At 41.8% G+C, this 17,925-nt stretch overlaps 1 protein-coding gene across 2 annotated transcripts in view; it reads left to right on the top strand.

Moving 5' to 3' along the window:
- The window catches only part of LOC126215257 (GA-binding protein subunit beta-1-like), a 101,328-nt gene that overhangs the window by 71,900 nt on the left and 11,503 nt on the right, over nucleotides 1-17,925 (top strand). For both annotated transcript variants that reach the window (XM_049941935.1, XM_049941936.1), the window contains exons 8-9: nucleotides 2,050-2,175; nucleotides 16,611-17,035. In XM_049941935.1, coding sequence (XP_049797892.1) covers nucleotides 2,050-2,175; nucleotides 16,611-17,035 — 551 coding nt within the window. The remainder of the gene's footprint in view (nucleotides 1-2,049; nucleotides 2,176-16,610; nucleotides 17,036-17,925) is intronic.

Consider the following 17,925-nt stretch of genomic DNA (forward strand, 5'->3'; position numbering starts at 1 on the left):
TGGTGTGATGCCACCGTAATGACTGTGTTTTTGTCTTTGGCATTTAATGAGCCACACATCTTTCATGTTCATTCACAAAAGAGCTCAGAAAATATTCACCTTCCAATTCAAGTCGATCAAAAAAGTTGCAGGTGCTGCTGATCCAACTTTTCTTGTGCTGCTCTGCCAGCTGTTTAAGGACCCATCTTGTGCACAGTTTCTAGTATCCCAGCATTTCTATAAGTATCTCATATAAGAGAGTTCTGGAGAGTTGTCAAAACATTCAAGAAATTTCATCCACTCTCTATCGGCAGTCTTTGGAAACAGTTTTCTCAATTTCTTGCACCGACTCATCATTTAAAATGGAAAGTCTTCCGCTCCTCTGTTCATCGGGAACATTTTTTTCTGCCTCCACTAAACTCCCTAAACCACCTAAACACATTTGTACTGTCCAAAACCTGTTCGCCATAAACCATTTTGATTCATAAAAAAAATTCCAGAGCTGTTAACCCTTCCGTGAGTAGGAAGTGGGTCACAGTATGTGGCTCACACTTGGCAGGATTTCTAATCAACATCTTTCATGCAACTGGACACTACAACATGAGTTTACCTACTACTGTGTTCTTGTGATGCACGCTCTTCTCGGGGGATCCCCCTGTATCACTCAGTGTTGCCAATGCTCAAAAAAACAAAACAAAAACCATTAGGTCACAGTACACTTACTTTCTGAACATCCGTCGTATGTTTTGGTAATTGCATATTGTAGTTTTTTTCTGTTGTGAAGGTATTTTCAAGGAAACAAAGGTAATTGGAATCCTTCCTCTTGAGCAAGCCACTGGATATAATGGGTCCCTCATAACAGAATGCTTAGAAAATATTCTTGAACGACTTATGAAATTTTGTGAGTAAATTTCACGTTAACAGTTCACCCTGTATAACATGTGAGATACAGTTAGCAGTGTGTGGTGGATTTAAAAAATGGAGTGATGTAGGGGACAGAACTGATGCATGAGGCAGGCCATTGTTCGATTTTTGAAATATTCTCTTCATGGCGTTAGAGTAAATTTGAGGTGGATATTTATTCAGCATATTGTCTAATACAGAGATGATATACAATGTGGTAATAAACAGTTTGAAGAGTATATAAGGGTGATGCAGAGTACATTGTGCTGCAAAATAATTGTTAAGAAAAAAATTGTTTACACTGTGTCATTCCGAGCTAATTAACATTGTATTTGTCAATAAGGCCATTGCGGGTGGAGATTCAAATGGCCCAGTGGAAACAATTAGTGATAGTTCTCACGGTGTGGAGACAGCATATGAGACTGCTTGACCTTTCGGATTAAATCATTACTAGCGTCCCGTGCCTAATTTTGGTATCACTCTTTTGTTCGGTTCTAAGCAACCAAACAAAGAATGCACTTGCTTTCTCTGTCCCTTTTGGGCTACTCGAATTTGGGTGTGCCACATCCTAATTGGCTAACTTCAATGCTAATTAACTCAGAAATGGTGCAGCATATCGAATATTTTTTCTTAACAATTATTTCTCAGTACAACATACCCTGCAACACCATTACAAGCTTTTTAGACAGTTTCTGATCACTCTATATATGCAGCGAACTACCTTGATCAAGTCTGTTAAAAGTCATCTTTTCAGACTGCCATATCATGCAATATGAATTTGAAACACAAAGGAATGAAGTGGATGTATGGACAGCTAATGGAAGGGTGTGGCACATGAGTAACTCTCATGTCATGTCACAGCCAGTACTGGAGGTACAACACCTGCATAATTGTCACAGGAGGAGGAAAAGTCACCCAAGGGCTCATGAGTATTTGATAATGAGATGTGGCTGGATTCCCAGTAATGTTTACTACTACGTACTGCTGCGAGACTCGGCTTTTATGCAGAATGGTTGCAGATGACCCTGACAAACATTTGTTAGTCATTCAGTCTTATCTGAGAAGGACTTTGCCATTGAGCATGCCTTTAACTTTTGCTTTAGTGTTGGCTTTACTTTCTAGCCAGGTCACATTGTGGTTGGTTATGTTGCCCATGGTCTGTTTCAGTGATAGACACCAACAGCCAGAACACACTGCGCTTGCTGCAGGCCCACGGCATACACATGCTGCCCACGGAGGAGCAGACGCTGGTGGCCTCCGCTATCCAGAGTGGCCAGACGGTCGTGCTTACGGGTGAGTGGGCACGCGATGATGCAGAGGCTTCGCTTTGCTGTTGTGAAAGACAAGCACAACTTGTGGTTTATGGCTCTAAGGTGCAGACATCTGAAAGATGAGGGATTATGTGTCATAGAAGTTAAATTATCAGAGAGCATTTAGAATATTTTTTACACAGATGTAAGTAAAGACAGTCAATGTTTTTAGAACTATTTACACTGAAGCGACATTTTCCAGGCTGTAGGCTTAATGCTGCACCCATGTAGCAGTGGTTTTAAGGATCAGAAAGCTGAGCCTGAGTGAATTTACCAACCTCCATACGGTTCTCACATTATGCTGCTTACAACAAAAGTGAATTGACAGAGTGGCTGATCCATCAGTCTCGAATCCCTGTCTCTGTATGATTCTATTAAATTTTGAAATTTTATTAATTGACATTTAATATTAATGTTTTGACAGTGTGAAAGATTTTTTTATCTGGTATTGGCAATTCTAGTCCCTGTGGTAAAAATATTTAAGTTGGTAAATATCTCATGAGAATGCACTAGCATACAGTAACATAAGTGTCACCACTGAGCAAGAGTTTCACGAATGATTAGATGAAACGAGGGTGCAAAACATTTGTCATTATTGCAAGTTTCCTTTCCATTACATGAGTTGCATTCTGACAGTTTTCACAATACCAACGTTTGACGGAACTTACAAAACACTTACTTTGAAACTTAATTGAAAAATGACCAAAAAAATCATTAGAACTCTTCAGCATTCGCAATTTTGACCACACCAGTAACAAATTTTCAGCCTTTCTCGTGAATGAAATGACAAGCCCTCTCTTTTGGGAGTTATATTTTTCAGAGTGACCCATAGGGTGATTGCAAGAAAACAACTTGTAACTTTTATTGACCTGTCACAGTCATGCCTCGTAAGTATTCCTCTTTTTCTTTATTGCAGTTGCTGAATGCTAAAAGCTTTGAAAGACTTTTAAAGAACTTTGCACGACACTATTATGAAAAGGAATGTTGCTACTTGCTATATAGTGGATATGGTGAGTCGCAGATAGACACAACAAAAAGTCACAAATAAAGCTTTTGGCCAGTAAGGCCAGACACAAATACACACACACACACACACACACACACACACACACACACACACACACACAACTGCAGTCTCAGGCAACTGAAGCCACACTGCGAGCTGCAGCACCAGTGCATGATGGGAGTGGCGACTGGGTAAGGAGGAGGCTGGGGCAGGTAGGGGAAGTGATAGTAGTGTAGGGCTAGCAGACAATGAAATGCTGCATGTTAGACAGAGAGAGGGCAGGGGGGGTTGGGGGGGAGGGGTAGTGGAGAAGGAGACAAGTAAAAAGACTGGGTGTGATGGTGGAATGAGGGCTGTGTAGTGCTGGAATGGGAGCATGGAAGGGGCTTTTGCTGTCATCAGCTCCCTCATATGTCATCTTGGTTCCCCCTTTTGCATACAATTCATCCTTCTTGTGATTTTTCACACATATTTGGATGTATTTTTGTGAATTTTTTCGGACATAGTTCTACGTTATTTACACAATTTTTGCATTTTTTCCACCACCATGGATCCCTGCTCCTTCCATCTGCATCAGTACAGAAAAGTTTCCTTATCCCTAGCCAGAACCCAGTCCCACATATTATTCCTGTGTTGTTGCTTGGCTCATGGAATCCCCCCAAATGGCATTACCATCAAATTATCCATCTCCAGCTGCCACCTCTCCTTCCACAATGATCTCCACCTGTTCAGATTCTGCCAATCCTTAGCTCTCACCAACATAGTCCTGCAAAACCATATTAACCAAGCCCAAACCATCTTGCAGTACCTTCTCTCCATCTGCAAAATTCCCCTGCTATGCAATCCCAAATTCCTGGAACCCACAATTCTTGCCCTCCAGGAACTAGAGTAACATGCACAACACCACCTCAAAAAGCTCTCCACCCTGCTCACTTCCTACTCCCACCTCGAAGTGCCACGGTGCACCACCTCTACAACAACCTCCAAAATTCTCCCACGTTCCCTCATAGCTGACAAATCCTGTCTCGCAGACCTACTACACTTATCCCACCATCGTTAACTCCCTCCCATCACCACACAGAATATAGAATCTAAACAGACCCATAACACAATCATGAACCTTTCCTCCAGAAGTCTTAGCTGTACAGAAATATCAGTCCTTTCCAAAGCCCTCAACTTTTGCCCCACTCCCAAATTCAATCATGCAGGACTTGTTAGTCCTTCTTTTCTTCTCCTGGTCTCTACAGTGGAAACACTTTTTCGCCACCAACTCTACCAATCAGGCTCAACCAAAGAGCAATGTTGAACCCTGTTTAACTCAGTTCACTCCTCCATCCAATCATGATCCATCCCCACTGCCCCCAAATCACCCCTGCTAACTTTCCAGACTTCCTTAACCTCGAACCTTGCCTCATCATCATTCCCCAAATACCTCGACATGCAAACTAATCTTACATCTGCAGAAAGAACTGCAGTCCACCGTCTAAAAACTGATCCTGACCTTATAATCCTACCTGTGAACAAAGGCTCCACCACTGTTGTTTTGAATTGCAAGGATGACCTGGCAGAAGGACTCCACGAGCTGCCAGTTACTTCCACCTACAAACCTTGCCACAGTGGCCCCATTCCAGAAATCCAGCAGGATCTCCAGTCACTCCTCAAATCCTTAGGCCCATCCCAGAGCCTCTCCCTGGAGTCCATCCCTCTGCTCACCCCTACCACTCCACCTACCTTCTACATGCTTCCTAAAGTCCATAAACCTAACCACTCAGGACGCCCCATTGTGGCTGGTTACTGTGCCCCAACTGGGAGAATTTCTGCTCTTGTAGACCAATACCTTCAACCTATTATTTGGAACCTACTCTCCCATATAAAAGATACGAACAATTTACTCCACCGGCTCTCCACAGTTCATGCCCCTTTTCCACACGGTGCCTTGCTAGTCACTGTTGATGCCGCCTCCCTTTACACTATCATCCCTAATGCCCATGGTCTTACCACTATTGAACACTACCTTTCCCAATGACCAACGGATTCAAAACCAACAGTCTCCTTCCTAGTCACCATGAGCAACTGTATCCTCACCCACAATTACTTCTCCTTTGAAGGCATTATGTACAAACAAATCTGGGGTACGGCTATGGACACCCACATGGCACCATCCTATGCCAATCTATTCATGGGCCATCTAGAGGAATACTTCCTAAACACCCAGAATCACAAACCCCTCACTTAGTTCATATTCATTAATGACATCTTTGCGATCTGGATCGAGGGTGAGGACATCCTATCCACATTCCTCCAGAACCTCGACAACTTCTCCCCCATTTGCTTCACCTGGTCCTACTCAACCCAACAAGCCACCTCCCTAGGTGCTGACCTCCACCTCAAAGATGGCTACATCAGTACCTCCATCCATATCAAACTTACTAACCACTAGCAATACCTCCACTTCGGCAGTTCCATACCAGGAAGTCCCTTCCATACAGCCTAGCCACATGTGGTCAACGCATCTGCACTGATGAGCGGTCCTTCTCAAAATATACTGAAGGTCTCACTGAAGCCTTCACAGACTGTAATTATCCTCCCAACCTTATATAAAAACAAATCTCCTGTGCCTTGTCTTTCCAGTCTCCCACCACCCTCCAAAGTCCCACTGTCCGGCCACAGAGGAGCACTCCTCTCATAATTTAGTGCCACACAGGACCGGAGCAACTGAGTTACATTCTCCTCCAGGGTTTTGACTACCTCTTGTTGTGTCCTGAAAAGAGAAATGTCCTGTCCACTATACTTTCCACCTCACCCACAGTGGTATTCCGCTGTCCACTGAAGCTACACAATATACTCGTCCATTCCTACATAACCACTGCTCCCAACTCCTACTGCATGGCTCATGCCCCTGTAATAGTCCTAGATGGAAGACCTGTCCCATACATCCTCCCACCACCACCTACTCCAGTCTGGTCACGAACATCACTTATGCCATCAAAGGCATGGATACCTGTTAAACCAGTCATGATCTAAAAGCTAAGCTGCAACCGTTGTGCTGCATTCTATGTGGGCATGACAACCAACAAGCTGTCTGTCCGCATGTATGGCCTCCGACAGTCTGAGGCCAAGAAACAAATGGACCACCCTGTTTATGCGCACACTGCCAAACATGACATCCCTCATTTGAATGACTGCTTCACAGCCTGTGCCATATGGATCCTTCCCATCAATACTAGCTTTCCTGAATTGCGCAGGTGGGAACTTTCCCTGCAGTATAGCCTACGTTCCTGTAACCATCCTGGCCTCAACATACATTAGTCATTGTCCTCAACTGTCCAGTGCCTTCCCTGTTCCCATTCCAGTACTACACAGCCCTCATTCCATCATCGCACCCAGTTGTTTTACTTCTCTCCTTTTCTGCCCCCCTCCTCCACACCTCTTGCCAGGCCTCCATCTAACCTGCAGCACCTCACTGTTCGCCACCCCCACCCTACTATCCCTCCCTCTCCTCACCCCAGCCGCCTCCTTACCCCCACCCTGTTGCCACTCCCATCATGCATTGGTGCTGCTGCTCACATTGTGGCTTCAGTTGCCTGAGACTACAGTCGTATGTGTACGAGTTGTGATTGCGCACACACATTTGTGCATCTTTTCCTTTGTGCCTATCTGCGACTCTGCATCTCAGCTATATGGTTTCCTTTTCATGATATTGTTACATTCCATCCTGGATTTTCTATCGGTTGATGGTTGATTTTTACACAACACTGTTTTAATTTTTGTCTGATTTGTTACTTCTGACTGATCAGCTTTTATATATGACATTCCATGCTATTTAACGTGCCAGATCAGTAAACTCAATAGACTTTGATGACTCTAAACTATGCTCACAAATGGGAATAACACATTGTTCACACACAATAACTATTCAATAAAAGTGACTGTATGTATGAGGGCTATTCAGAAAGGAAGATCTAATAGATCACAGAGTGGTAATGACAGTGAAAATCGATGAAACTTTGCACAAATGTGTTGGGCAGTGTCTTTAGTATGCCTGTCAATGGCATCACATTCCTCTTTTCAGTTCTTAGCACCTAGTGAGCATGTAAAGATGCCTAGAACATTAGTTTATTCCTCCAAGCATGGGTGCCCATTGTGAGGTTTCACCTGATTTCATACAACCTCACATAACGTAGTTCTGAGGCATTTCCTTCTTCATGACAATTCTCAGTCGCTCTCTGCAGGGGCAATGAGGACACCCCTGCTGTATTTTTGATGGGAAGTGTTTGATCACCCACCATACAGCCTTCTGATATTCCTCTCTGCTCACATGAACCACCAGGTATGCAGACAACATTTTGGCACAGACAGTGAACTGCAGACCAGTGCAGAGAATTGGTGGAAAGCCTTTTATGAAAAAAGGTGTTGAAAAGTTGGTACAACACGCTAACAAATTTCTAAGTCAGAGCGATGACTATGTAGAGAAGTGGGTGGAAGATGTAGCAAACTGTTGCAAATAAAACATTTTTGATTTTCACTGTAGTTTCTATTTCATGACCGATTGGAACTTACTTTCCAAATAGCCCTTGTACATAACTCAATCATATTTCAGCACTGCCTGCTGACATGGAACTTTAAATGACTGACTACTGTACACAAGCTGACTTTCAAAACTGACTACATAACATGGAACTTTGCTCGACGAATGCTGGATGCTGACTGAAGAAACTGACTGATGAATAACATAATGAATGCTTGCCATCTACTGAATATTAGACCTGTGAATGTGACTGAATGATGATTAAGTGTGTTCTGGCTGTGGTGTGTGAATGATTCCTATTTAAAGCTGCATATAGGACAATAATCTCACACTGTTAAAATATGAAGTTATTACTTTTTAAACAACAACATAAAAGATAGATGGAGTAGAATACATATACACACATCAGGAAGAGAAATTATTTTGATTGACAACTGGATCACTGCCCTTAAACTGACTTAAATGGTGCTACTATTTTATGATGCGGAAGTTTGAATGTGCATTGAGATTTACTAAAGTCTGCCAAGAGTTTTTAGAAACTCAAATTTTCTAATTGAAATATTTCATTAACCAACAAATTAGTCAGGTAAAAATTATACATTTTTGGAAACAGCCAAATTGGGTTACATTATTATGACACTGAACTTTTTTAAAGGATTACATTTTAAGTCTGGGGTCTTATAGAACAATTTTGAATAAAGACAACTTTTGAATTTTATTGTTTTCAGAAATAGACAAAATAATATTTAGAAACAAGGAACTTAGCAATTTCAGATAAGCTACATCAGTCATAAAACAGGCTATTAGCAGGGTCAAATTTGAAGAGCATGTGGTTTTCATAAACCATAAATTGTGAATACTTTTTCAAATGAAATTTTACTATGTGTATTACACTGATGACGGAAAAATCACAACACCAAAAAATAATTAATGTAGAGTAATGAAATTTCATGAATATATTCATCTTGGTAACCTACTTAACTGATTAAAATTGCAAGATCACTGGTTAACGTAATTGTGAGATAAGCCATTACCAGTATGAAATCCTGTTACCTTCATAACCAGTGTAACCACCAGAATGTTGGATGCCAGCATGCAGATGTGCATGCTTTGTGTTATACAGGTGCCAGATGTCAATTTGTGGGGTGGAATTCCACACCTGTTGCATTTGGCCAGTCTATACAGGGATAGTTAATGCAGTCTGTGAATGATACTGAAGTTGCCCTCCAATTATGCCCCTAATGTGCTCAATTGGAGACAGATCTGGTGATCAAGTATGCTAAGACAAGATGTCGACAATCTGTAGAGCAAGTTGGGTTACAACAGTGGTGTGTGACGAGCATTATCCTATTGGAAAACATCCATTGGAATCCGGTTCACAAATGTCTCGAATCACTAGATTGGTGTACAAATTTGCAGTCAGGGTGCATAGGGTAACCACAAGAGTGGTCCCACTGTAACATGAAACAGCACCCCCAGACCACAACTCCTGGTATATGACCAGTTTGTCTAGCATGCAGACAAGTTGTTTGCAGGCCCTCAACTGACTTCCTTCTAACCAACATATGGCCATCACTGGCACTGAGGCAGAACCATATTTCATCAGAAAACACAACAGACCTTCACCATGCTCTCCTGTGAGCTGATACTTGACTCCACTGAAATAGCAAATGTCAGTAGCTTGGGGTCAGTGGAATGCACACTGCAGGCCTCTGGCTCCGAGCTATTTGTAGAGTTCATTCTGTCATTTTGGTGACAACTGCTACTCAAATTGCTGCTGCAGCTGCAGTACGATCTGTCAGATCCATACGCTGAACATTACGGTCTTTCCTCTCGGTAATGCCACGTGGCTGTCTGGAGCCCAGTCTTCTCGCAACTGTACATTCTCATGACCACTGCTGCCAGTGATCATGTACAGTGGCTGCATGGCTTCTTGGAGGCCTTTTACATGACCTCTTCCAAACTCAGTGAGGAGTAAATAATGGCGTCTTTGTCACCTTAGAGGCATTATTGACTAAAATCAACTCACCTCGTCCAGTGTGAAAGATAACTAATGCTCATAACCACCACTCTTATGTGGCTGGTGCAAAATTTGAATAGACATCATCTTTCAGATGTAGAAACACACCTACTAACTTTCATTTATGTTGCACTACTATTTCTTAGTGTTACAATTTTTTTTTTCTATCAGTGTGTTTACGTTGTTGTTGTGGTCTTCAGTCCTGAGACTGGTTTGATGCAGCTCTCCGTGCCACTCTATCCTGTGCAAGCTTCTTCATCTCCCAGTACCTACTGCAACCTACATCCTTCTGAATCTGTTTAGTGTATTCATCTCTTGGTCTCCCTCTACAATTTTTACCCTCCACACTGCCCTCCAATACTAATTTGGTGTGTTTGTACTGTTGTGAATATAGACTTCTTCAGCATATACTGCTTGGGCTTCCATCGAGATGGCTGCTTTTAATATTCTGCCATTGCTGACGTATATTTATGACACAGACATATGCATCTAATAGCCCCCAGATCTATGACATATTCGAAACAGGGCAAAAACTTGATTTTTGGCACCCCCCATCCCCCACCCCTTCCCACTCGAGCATTTGAGATAGGAAAAATAGATTTTTCAAGAAAAATGTTCATTTTGTACTGCACCTCTTTGTGAGGAGTTTGATATATAAAATGTATATGTTTGACAAAATGTAAGATATGTTATCTGGTCTTAAATGTGCTGAAGTGCAGTGCCACGCATCTTCACACAGCATTTGTCTGTCACACATCACTGTATTTCGCTTTGTAGCATTCAAATGTGCATGCTTTGTAACGGAAGCCACCAAACCCATATTCAGGACAGTGGAAATTACAATGTCCTGTGGTGCCTCGCCTAGTCCCAGTCAGCCAGTTTGACATCCTACCCCTCTTAAAAAATAAATAAATAAATAAAATATATTGGCTGGGAGTATTTGTGACCAGGGGGATAAGAACTCTTCAGAAAATTTGCACTCTTTATTGCCAACTAGCTAATAACTTTCATCTTTGCCTGACATAAAATTAAATAATTAAGTACAGAAAACATAAAACCTGTAAAGACAAGAGACAAGCAAGACAGTACACATTTCTTTAATCCTTAGGTCCCAGCGTTTTTTTCTCTCTAATATTGCTACAGCTGTACGCGGCATGCTTTCCTTTCTGCAAAAGAATCTTTTACCTCATCAGAGTTTGTCAAACATTTTGTTACCTGAAAAATCAAAGTGTCATACCACTTTCATATTAACCACTGTTAATATGAATGGTACCCGAGAGTGGTGTGGTTTCTCAATTTGATTATGTATGTTTTGTCACTGTCTGCTAGATAAAATGAAGTAGACCTTTCTATTACTGCAGCAGTTGTAACACATGTCAAATAACTGGACTGTTTTGTCACAAATGATCATTTTCATCTACCTCATTTACATAAATAACACAACAGAATATAATTAACGAAGTACCAAATCAAATGCCTGTTAGGCCTATTATAAGCAAAAAGTTTTATGTTAGTAAATTGTTTCACATTTCATTCATACGCTCCAGTTTTCAAGCATGAGATCAAAAAGTAGTAGTAGTACAAAATTTGGAATCGTCATATTCTTCCATATAATTTGTGTGATGCCCCTGTTTCTTCTCCTTCCCTGTCCTGACAAAAAAATCTTGTCATCACTAATTCTGTAGCTATTCCTGCCATTGTCAAAACTTATTCTCTGGTTAACTTCACAAACTCTACCAGAATCACCAATTCAGTTATCCCTCATTTATTATGTGTTCATACAATGTGTTTTCTGTGCTATTCTGAGAATAGAACTTCAAAGGCTGCTAACCGGGACTGTAAAACTGGCCCTTAGTAGTGTAGCAATCTGGCAAAAGTTTTCTATCAAAATTTCATTTTCTTGGGCACACCAAGAAGATAATATGTAATCTTGCTTACCTGTTATTCCTGTTAGTCATTTATTTCCACTCTGGTAGTTCGAGTCTATGGATTCTGCTAATAATTAAAACAATGCTTATCATTCACACACCCAATGAACCACATAAACAAACAGCGATTGGTATTCACCATTTGGTTTTATTTGGCTCAGCTCGTTTTGCCCTGCCTCCTTTTGTCTGTGGGAAAGTTATTTATTTCTTGATTCAATGGAAATTTCCCTGGCAGAGATATCACATTCACTATGCATGCGTTCAAAAATCAACTTATTATTCTTTCAGAAATCAACTTAGAATGTGTTCAAAAATGTTCAAAAACCAATAGGGATGCATTTCAAAATCATATGAATAATTCACAGATCAATGTGCACTGGGTGCTAGGCGCTTTGTGAAACAAGGTTTTTTTTCCTTCAAGAATATGGATCTGGTGCCCTCTGTAATTGCCACCTGGGGCAGACATTTTTATGAAAATCAGGTGAACGAATTGCAGGAGCATGTGTTTCATTTTTTTTTTTTTTTTTTTTTTTTATTTCAGTCCTTCAAAATTTCATTGTCTCCTTACTCTGAAGAGAGGTGCTGTAGTATGGAACTGGAGTTTCAATTCTTTCTTCAATAATTTGGACAATTTTTGCTTCTTCAGCCTTCCTACTTTTTCTAATTGGCGTAAAGAAACTACTTATTTTACTCATTTTGAAGAATGATTGCACTGATTTAAGGTAGACTTACTCAAAATAGATGTGAACAGCTCCCAACCATCAGCTTGTAACAATTAAAACACCAATGAACATGAAACACTTGGAAAGCAAGTGAACCGAGTGCAGCTTCTTGTTTCCAATACCAACATATGAAATAAAAAGGTGTGGGGGCCAACTTATAAGGAATAAAACTGTAAATTTCATTCACAATGATTGTGATATTTATAATACATTTTGCTCAAAATAATTTGAAAACTTTTTAAAATTAATGAAAAAAAGGTTACCTGTCATGTCTGATGCCTGTTGCTGACACACAGGATTCAGGTTACCCATCAGTTTATCAGTTCATCAAATCCTTGACAGATGACCCTGTAGCGAGATGCTGTTTAGTTTTTGGCAAGCCTGACTGTTTTAAACACAGAAAGGAAAGTATTATGTAGTCTAAGGAACGACTGAAGAAAAAGGTGGGGGATCATTAGATGGCACTTTACCACAATAAATTATTTTGCTTGCCTCAGTTCCAATTCTCGTATCATTATCATCACGTTTTGTTCGTGAATATGAGTTTCATGGGACATCATGAGTATTCAAGAAACTCAAGAGCTTGAAGTATCATAGTTTTGGTTTGTGTATCTTGAGAAAACTACTTCCTGATTTCCAAGATTATTCCAGTTTCTTCCAGTAACTATTTTTAATATTATTTGTTATGGATTTACATTCTTCATGGTCCTTACACGAAACATATGCTGGCAGCAGTAGAAACATCTGAAGTCACCTTCAAATGCCAAGTCTCTAAATTTTCTCAATAGTGTTTACTGAAAAGACATTGTCTTTCCTCCAGAGATTCCCATTTGAATTCATGAAGCATGTAGTACTTGCATCTTGATCATGCCTACTAGTAACAAATCCAGCACCATGCTCTGAATTACTTAAATTGGTTGTTTCAGTCTGACCTGGTGGAGATCCCAAACACTCGAACAGTACTCAAGAATGGGACACACTAGTAGTCTACATGCTGTTTACATGTCAGCCACACTTTCTTAAAATTCATCCAATAAACTGAAGCTGACCATTCACCTTCCCTAGCACTGTCCTTACATGCTTATTCCATTCCGTATCGCCTTGCAATCTTACACCTAAATGTTAAATTGAAGTGACTGTTCCAAGGCGCACACTACTAATGCTGTATTTGAATATTATGGGAGTATTTTTCCTACTCATCTTCATTAATTTACATCTTTCTGCATTTGGAGTAAGTGACCAGTTGTCACACTAATTAGAACTTTTGTCTAAGTCATACTGCATCCACCTACAGTCACTCATTGACAACACATTCCCGTACAATGTGGCAGTCCTTTCACACTTCCTTGGGGAATTGTGATACCCTTGTCTCTACCTAATCTGCATGTTCGGGTCTTTGTTAACAGTCTCCAGTGGGGCACCATGTCAAATGCTTTCTGGAAATCTATGAATATTGAATCTGTCCATTGCCCTTCAACTTCATGGTGTATCCCCCATACTTTTAGCTATTTCACCCCCCCCCCCCCACACACACACAGTCCATGCTACTCTATACTATGCATCCTCTTCTTCTTCTTCTTCTTCTTCTTCTTCTTCTTCTTCGATTAACTACTGCATCCTACATCCTTCTGAACCTGCTTACCGTATTGATCTCTTGGTCTCACTCTATGATTTTTGCCGCCCCCACTTCCCTCATCCACTAAATTAGTGACCCCTTGATGTCTCAGAATGTGTCCTAACTTTTGATCAAGTTGTGCCACAATTCTATTCAGTACCACCACATTAATTAAATGATCTATCCTCCTAATCCAGGGCTTCACAACATACCTGCTCGCGGAGCAAGCTGTGAGCAGCAAGGCGCGAGCACGGAGCAGCGCGAGCACGCTACCCCCACTACCGGACCAGAGCGGAGAGTGGGGAGAGTCACGTGGGGTACACAACAGCTGCCGCCAGTCGATGTAAATCCGCGGCCACCTGCAGGGATATCACTCACGAATTATTACTGCGACAAATGAAACAAATAAAGGAGAATGTACACGTGCCTCATAATTTTATTAGCTTAGTGTATGCCTCTACCATCTGTAGACACTGAAACTAAAGAATTCCACGACAATCCTATATTTTCAACACTTTCTTCAACACTACTTAAAATATCACCTCCGGTTGTAGTGTTCTTCATGGCTACTACATCGAGGAGCTCCTCCCTCACCTGAAGATCTCTATTAAAACCTCTAATAAATATGGGAAGCTGCGCTGTTCCAGTGATATCAACACTTTCGTCCAGAGCTAGAGAATACGCCATAAAATCTTTACAGATATTTGCAAACTGGCTCTGGACGTCGTCTGCCATGTCCTGTATGCGACGCATAATGGTCATGTTAGATAATGGCACAGTCAGAAACTGTTCAACTTGAGATGGACACAAATGTTCCGCTGCAGCTACCAAACATTCTTTTATTAAATCGCCGTCAGTTAAGGGGCGCAGGGATTTTGCTAAAAGCAAAGGAATTTTGTAACCCACTCTGAGAGCTGCCTCAGTTGATTTTTCTTCATCGTCCAGATCTTCTTCGGATAGCTTCCTTTTAAGTTTAATAACTTCCTGTGCACGATCTGGTCAATCACATTTTCCACGTCCGTAGTCTTTCGCGTGGTACGACATATAATGTCGCTGCAAATTAAATTTCGTAAAAGAATTCAGCGTTTTGTGACATACTAATCATTTTGCAACACCATCTTTTTCAGTAAACAGATACAATTCCTCGCAATGGGGGTTGAACTGCGAAAGCATGGTTGGGGTTACACAACGGCGACTTCACATGATTCTTAACCAGCGAAGTGACTGTTACGAGCTGATCGTAGTACTTTAAACGTTACACAGTCGGCGCGAATTCAATAGGCACGCTGCGGCCGTATTCAAACGTGCACGCGCACTTCCCCTCCCTCCCCACTCCGCGACCTTGCAGCTGCTCGCGAGCAGGTGCCTGAGCAGACGCGAGTACTCGTGCTCAAAACCGGCCAGTTGTTAAGCCCTGTCCTAATCGAAGGTAATAAATTTCTCTTCTTCAGAAATGCTTTCGTTGCAATTGCCAATCTGCATATTATATCCTCTCCATTTCGGCCATCAGTTGCTGGCAAAATAGCAAAATCATGTACTGCTTTCAGTGTCGTCTCCTAATCTGATTTCCTCAGCAGCACCTGATTTAATCTGATGACATTCCATTATCCTTATTTTGCTTTTGTTGATATTCATCTTATATCTTCCTTTTAAGACACTGTCCATTCCATTTAACTGCTCTTCCAAGGCCTTTGCTGTCTCTGACAGAATAACAATGTCACTGGCGAACCTCAAATTTTTCTTCTTCTACTTGAAATTTTTCTTTGGTGTCCTTAACTGTTTGCTCAGTGTACAGATTCATAAACATTGTGGATAGGCAACAACCCTGTGCCACTCCATTCTCAACCATTGCTTCCCTTTCATGTCCTTCGACTCTTGTAGCTGCCGTCTGGTTTCTGCACAGGTTGTAATAGACTGTCGCTCCCTGTATTTTACCCCTGATATCTTCGGTATTCCAGTCAACATTGTCGAAAGTTTTTTCTAAGTTTGCAAACTGAGGTTTGCGTTTCCTTCACATATCTTCTAAGATTAGACAACCAGAAATAGCAGCGCATATTTTGGTAACATTTTAAAGTGTGCAGCTGGGTTGATGATACCTTTTTTTCATCTGTCAAGCACTAGAAATAATGACCTTAAATTTGCTCCCTGACTGAAATCCAACCAGACTGAATTTAAGAACTGTTTGTGAATTACTCCTATTTACAACCATTTTTCCACTCTGTTATGTGCATTTTGTTCTGGGGCTCTCACTGCCAGTGCGTGAAATGTACATTGTACTTTTGACTGTGATGAATGAAGTGGCAAACAAGATCTTAATAACTGATTAACATATGGCAGACATTACTTAAACTGAATTATATTACTTAAATTGAATTATAATGCTTGTCATATCTGCAGAACATACCAACTCTGCACGATGAATGTTAAGCAGAAGGAATTAGAGTGGACGCAAAACTGATCCCTGTGGCTTTCACAGTGTCTTCCCAGTTGTTAAAATTCTCTCTCTTCTAGCATGGTGTGGATTATTTTGTTCCAATTTTACTTTGTTTTCTTAAGCAAGATTCAAACCAGTCATTTGTGAAACAAAACTCCATTTCAGAGGCGGGTAAGCTGGCGCTGAATCTGACGGGGACAGTGCAGGCAGACGGCACAGCTGGTACTGCGAGCATCCCGCAGGGCAGAAAGAAAGTGATAACTATCCGGGCGACACCCTCATCGCCACTGCAGCAGAAACTGTACAGGAGCTCTGTGGAGAAGCGCGCCCTGCCCGAACAGCCACAACAGCCCCGTGCCTCCGTCGCCTTACTGCCCCGGCGTGGCCGACCGCCGACTTCGACCGTAGCTGCCGTCAACTACGCTTCCAACATCGTCAAGCGCATGGCGGCCCCCGTCGTGGTTTCGTCCGTCGCGTCGAGTGTCGGGGTTGCCGTCGTCTCGCCTACCGTGGTCACGGCTTCAAGTTCGAGTTTGAATCCACCTGCGGCGAAGGTTTTGGTCAGGTCACCACCTGTGACAAAGGTCGTGGTAAGTTCAGTCTCTCTTTATGTATTATCACTGGGCAAAGCGTGTTAATGACTTTTTAACTGTCCTCATATGGGATGTGGATGTGGAGCAGGACAAGTTTTTTGACTTGACATTTTGGGAGCTCGCATGCTGGAACGCTTGGTACGTCCTGATAGATTTCAGAAGTATGCTATGAAATGTGAACCAGTGTCATGCGGAATAGCTGACTGTGTCACAGGATGCACTGAGCAGGTTGTGTATTTGGATATAGCTCAGTAAATCCAGATCATGTATTCCCTTTCCATTTGCATCTGGAGTGGTGGGGGAGGGGCTGGCAGATGCAGCAGAGCCTCTCCTCTGACACTGTGTACCCGCCAGTGGCCATAAGCTGCACTCTCTGTAATACAGTATACGTGGTGTGTGAGACAAGTCATGAGACTGATTTGTTATCCACCAAAGCTTTTATTTTTTTGTTTTTGTTTTCAAACAATATTGTCCCCTCTAAAGTAGTTCCCTTTAGCAGCTATACGCCGGCAGAATCATTCCCAGCCTCAGTAGCAGCACTGAGAGGCTTCAGTTAGTAGGACTGTTTACATCAGTCACATTCTTTTGAATGTTCTCCAGAGTTTCAACGTGATGTCCTTTTGAGACTTTTTCAGTTTAAGGAAATCAAAAAATTCACAAGGACCCAGATCGGGTGAATAGAGTGGGACAATACATATGTCTTTTTAGGTAAAATCTTCGGTGATGGAAGTGGCCGTATGACAGGGGGCATTGTCATGATGCAGCATCCACTGGTCTAGTACCTTCTGCCGCGGAAGTCGAACACACGGCAGAACAAATGGACGTGGGCAGCCCATAGAGGGCTCCGCCTCCGCGGTGGCTATTCCGCGCAGCGAGGGTGCCACCGC

The sequence above is a fragment of the Schistocerca nitens genome, chromosome 12 (genome assembly GCF_023898315.1).
Source record: "Schistocerca nitens isolate TAMUIC-IGC-003100 chromosome 12, iqSchNite1.1, whole genome shotgun sequence".
Taxonomy (NCBI): Eukaryota; Metazoa; Arthropoda; class Insecta; order Orthoptera; family Acrididae; genus Schistocerca; species Schistocerca nitens.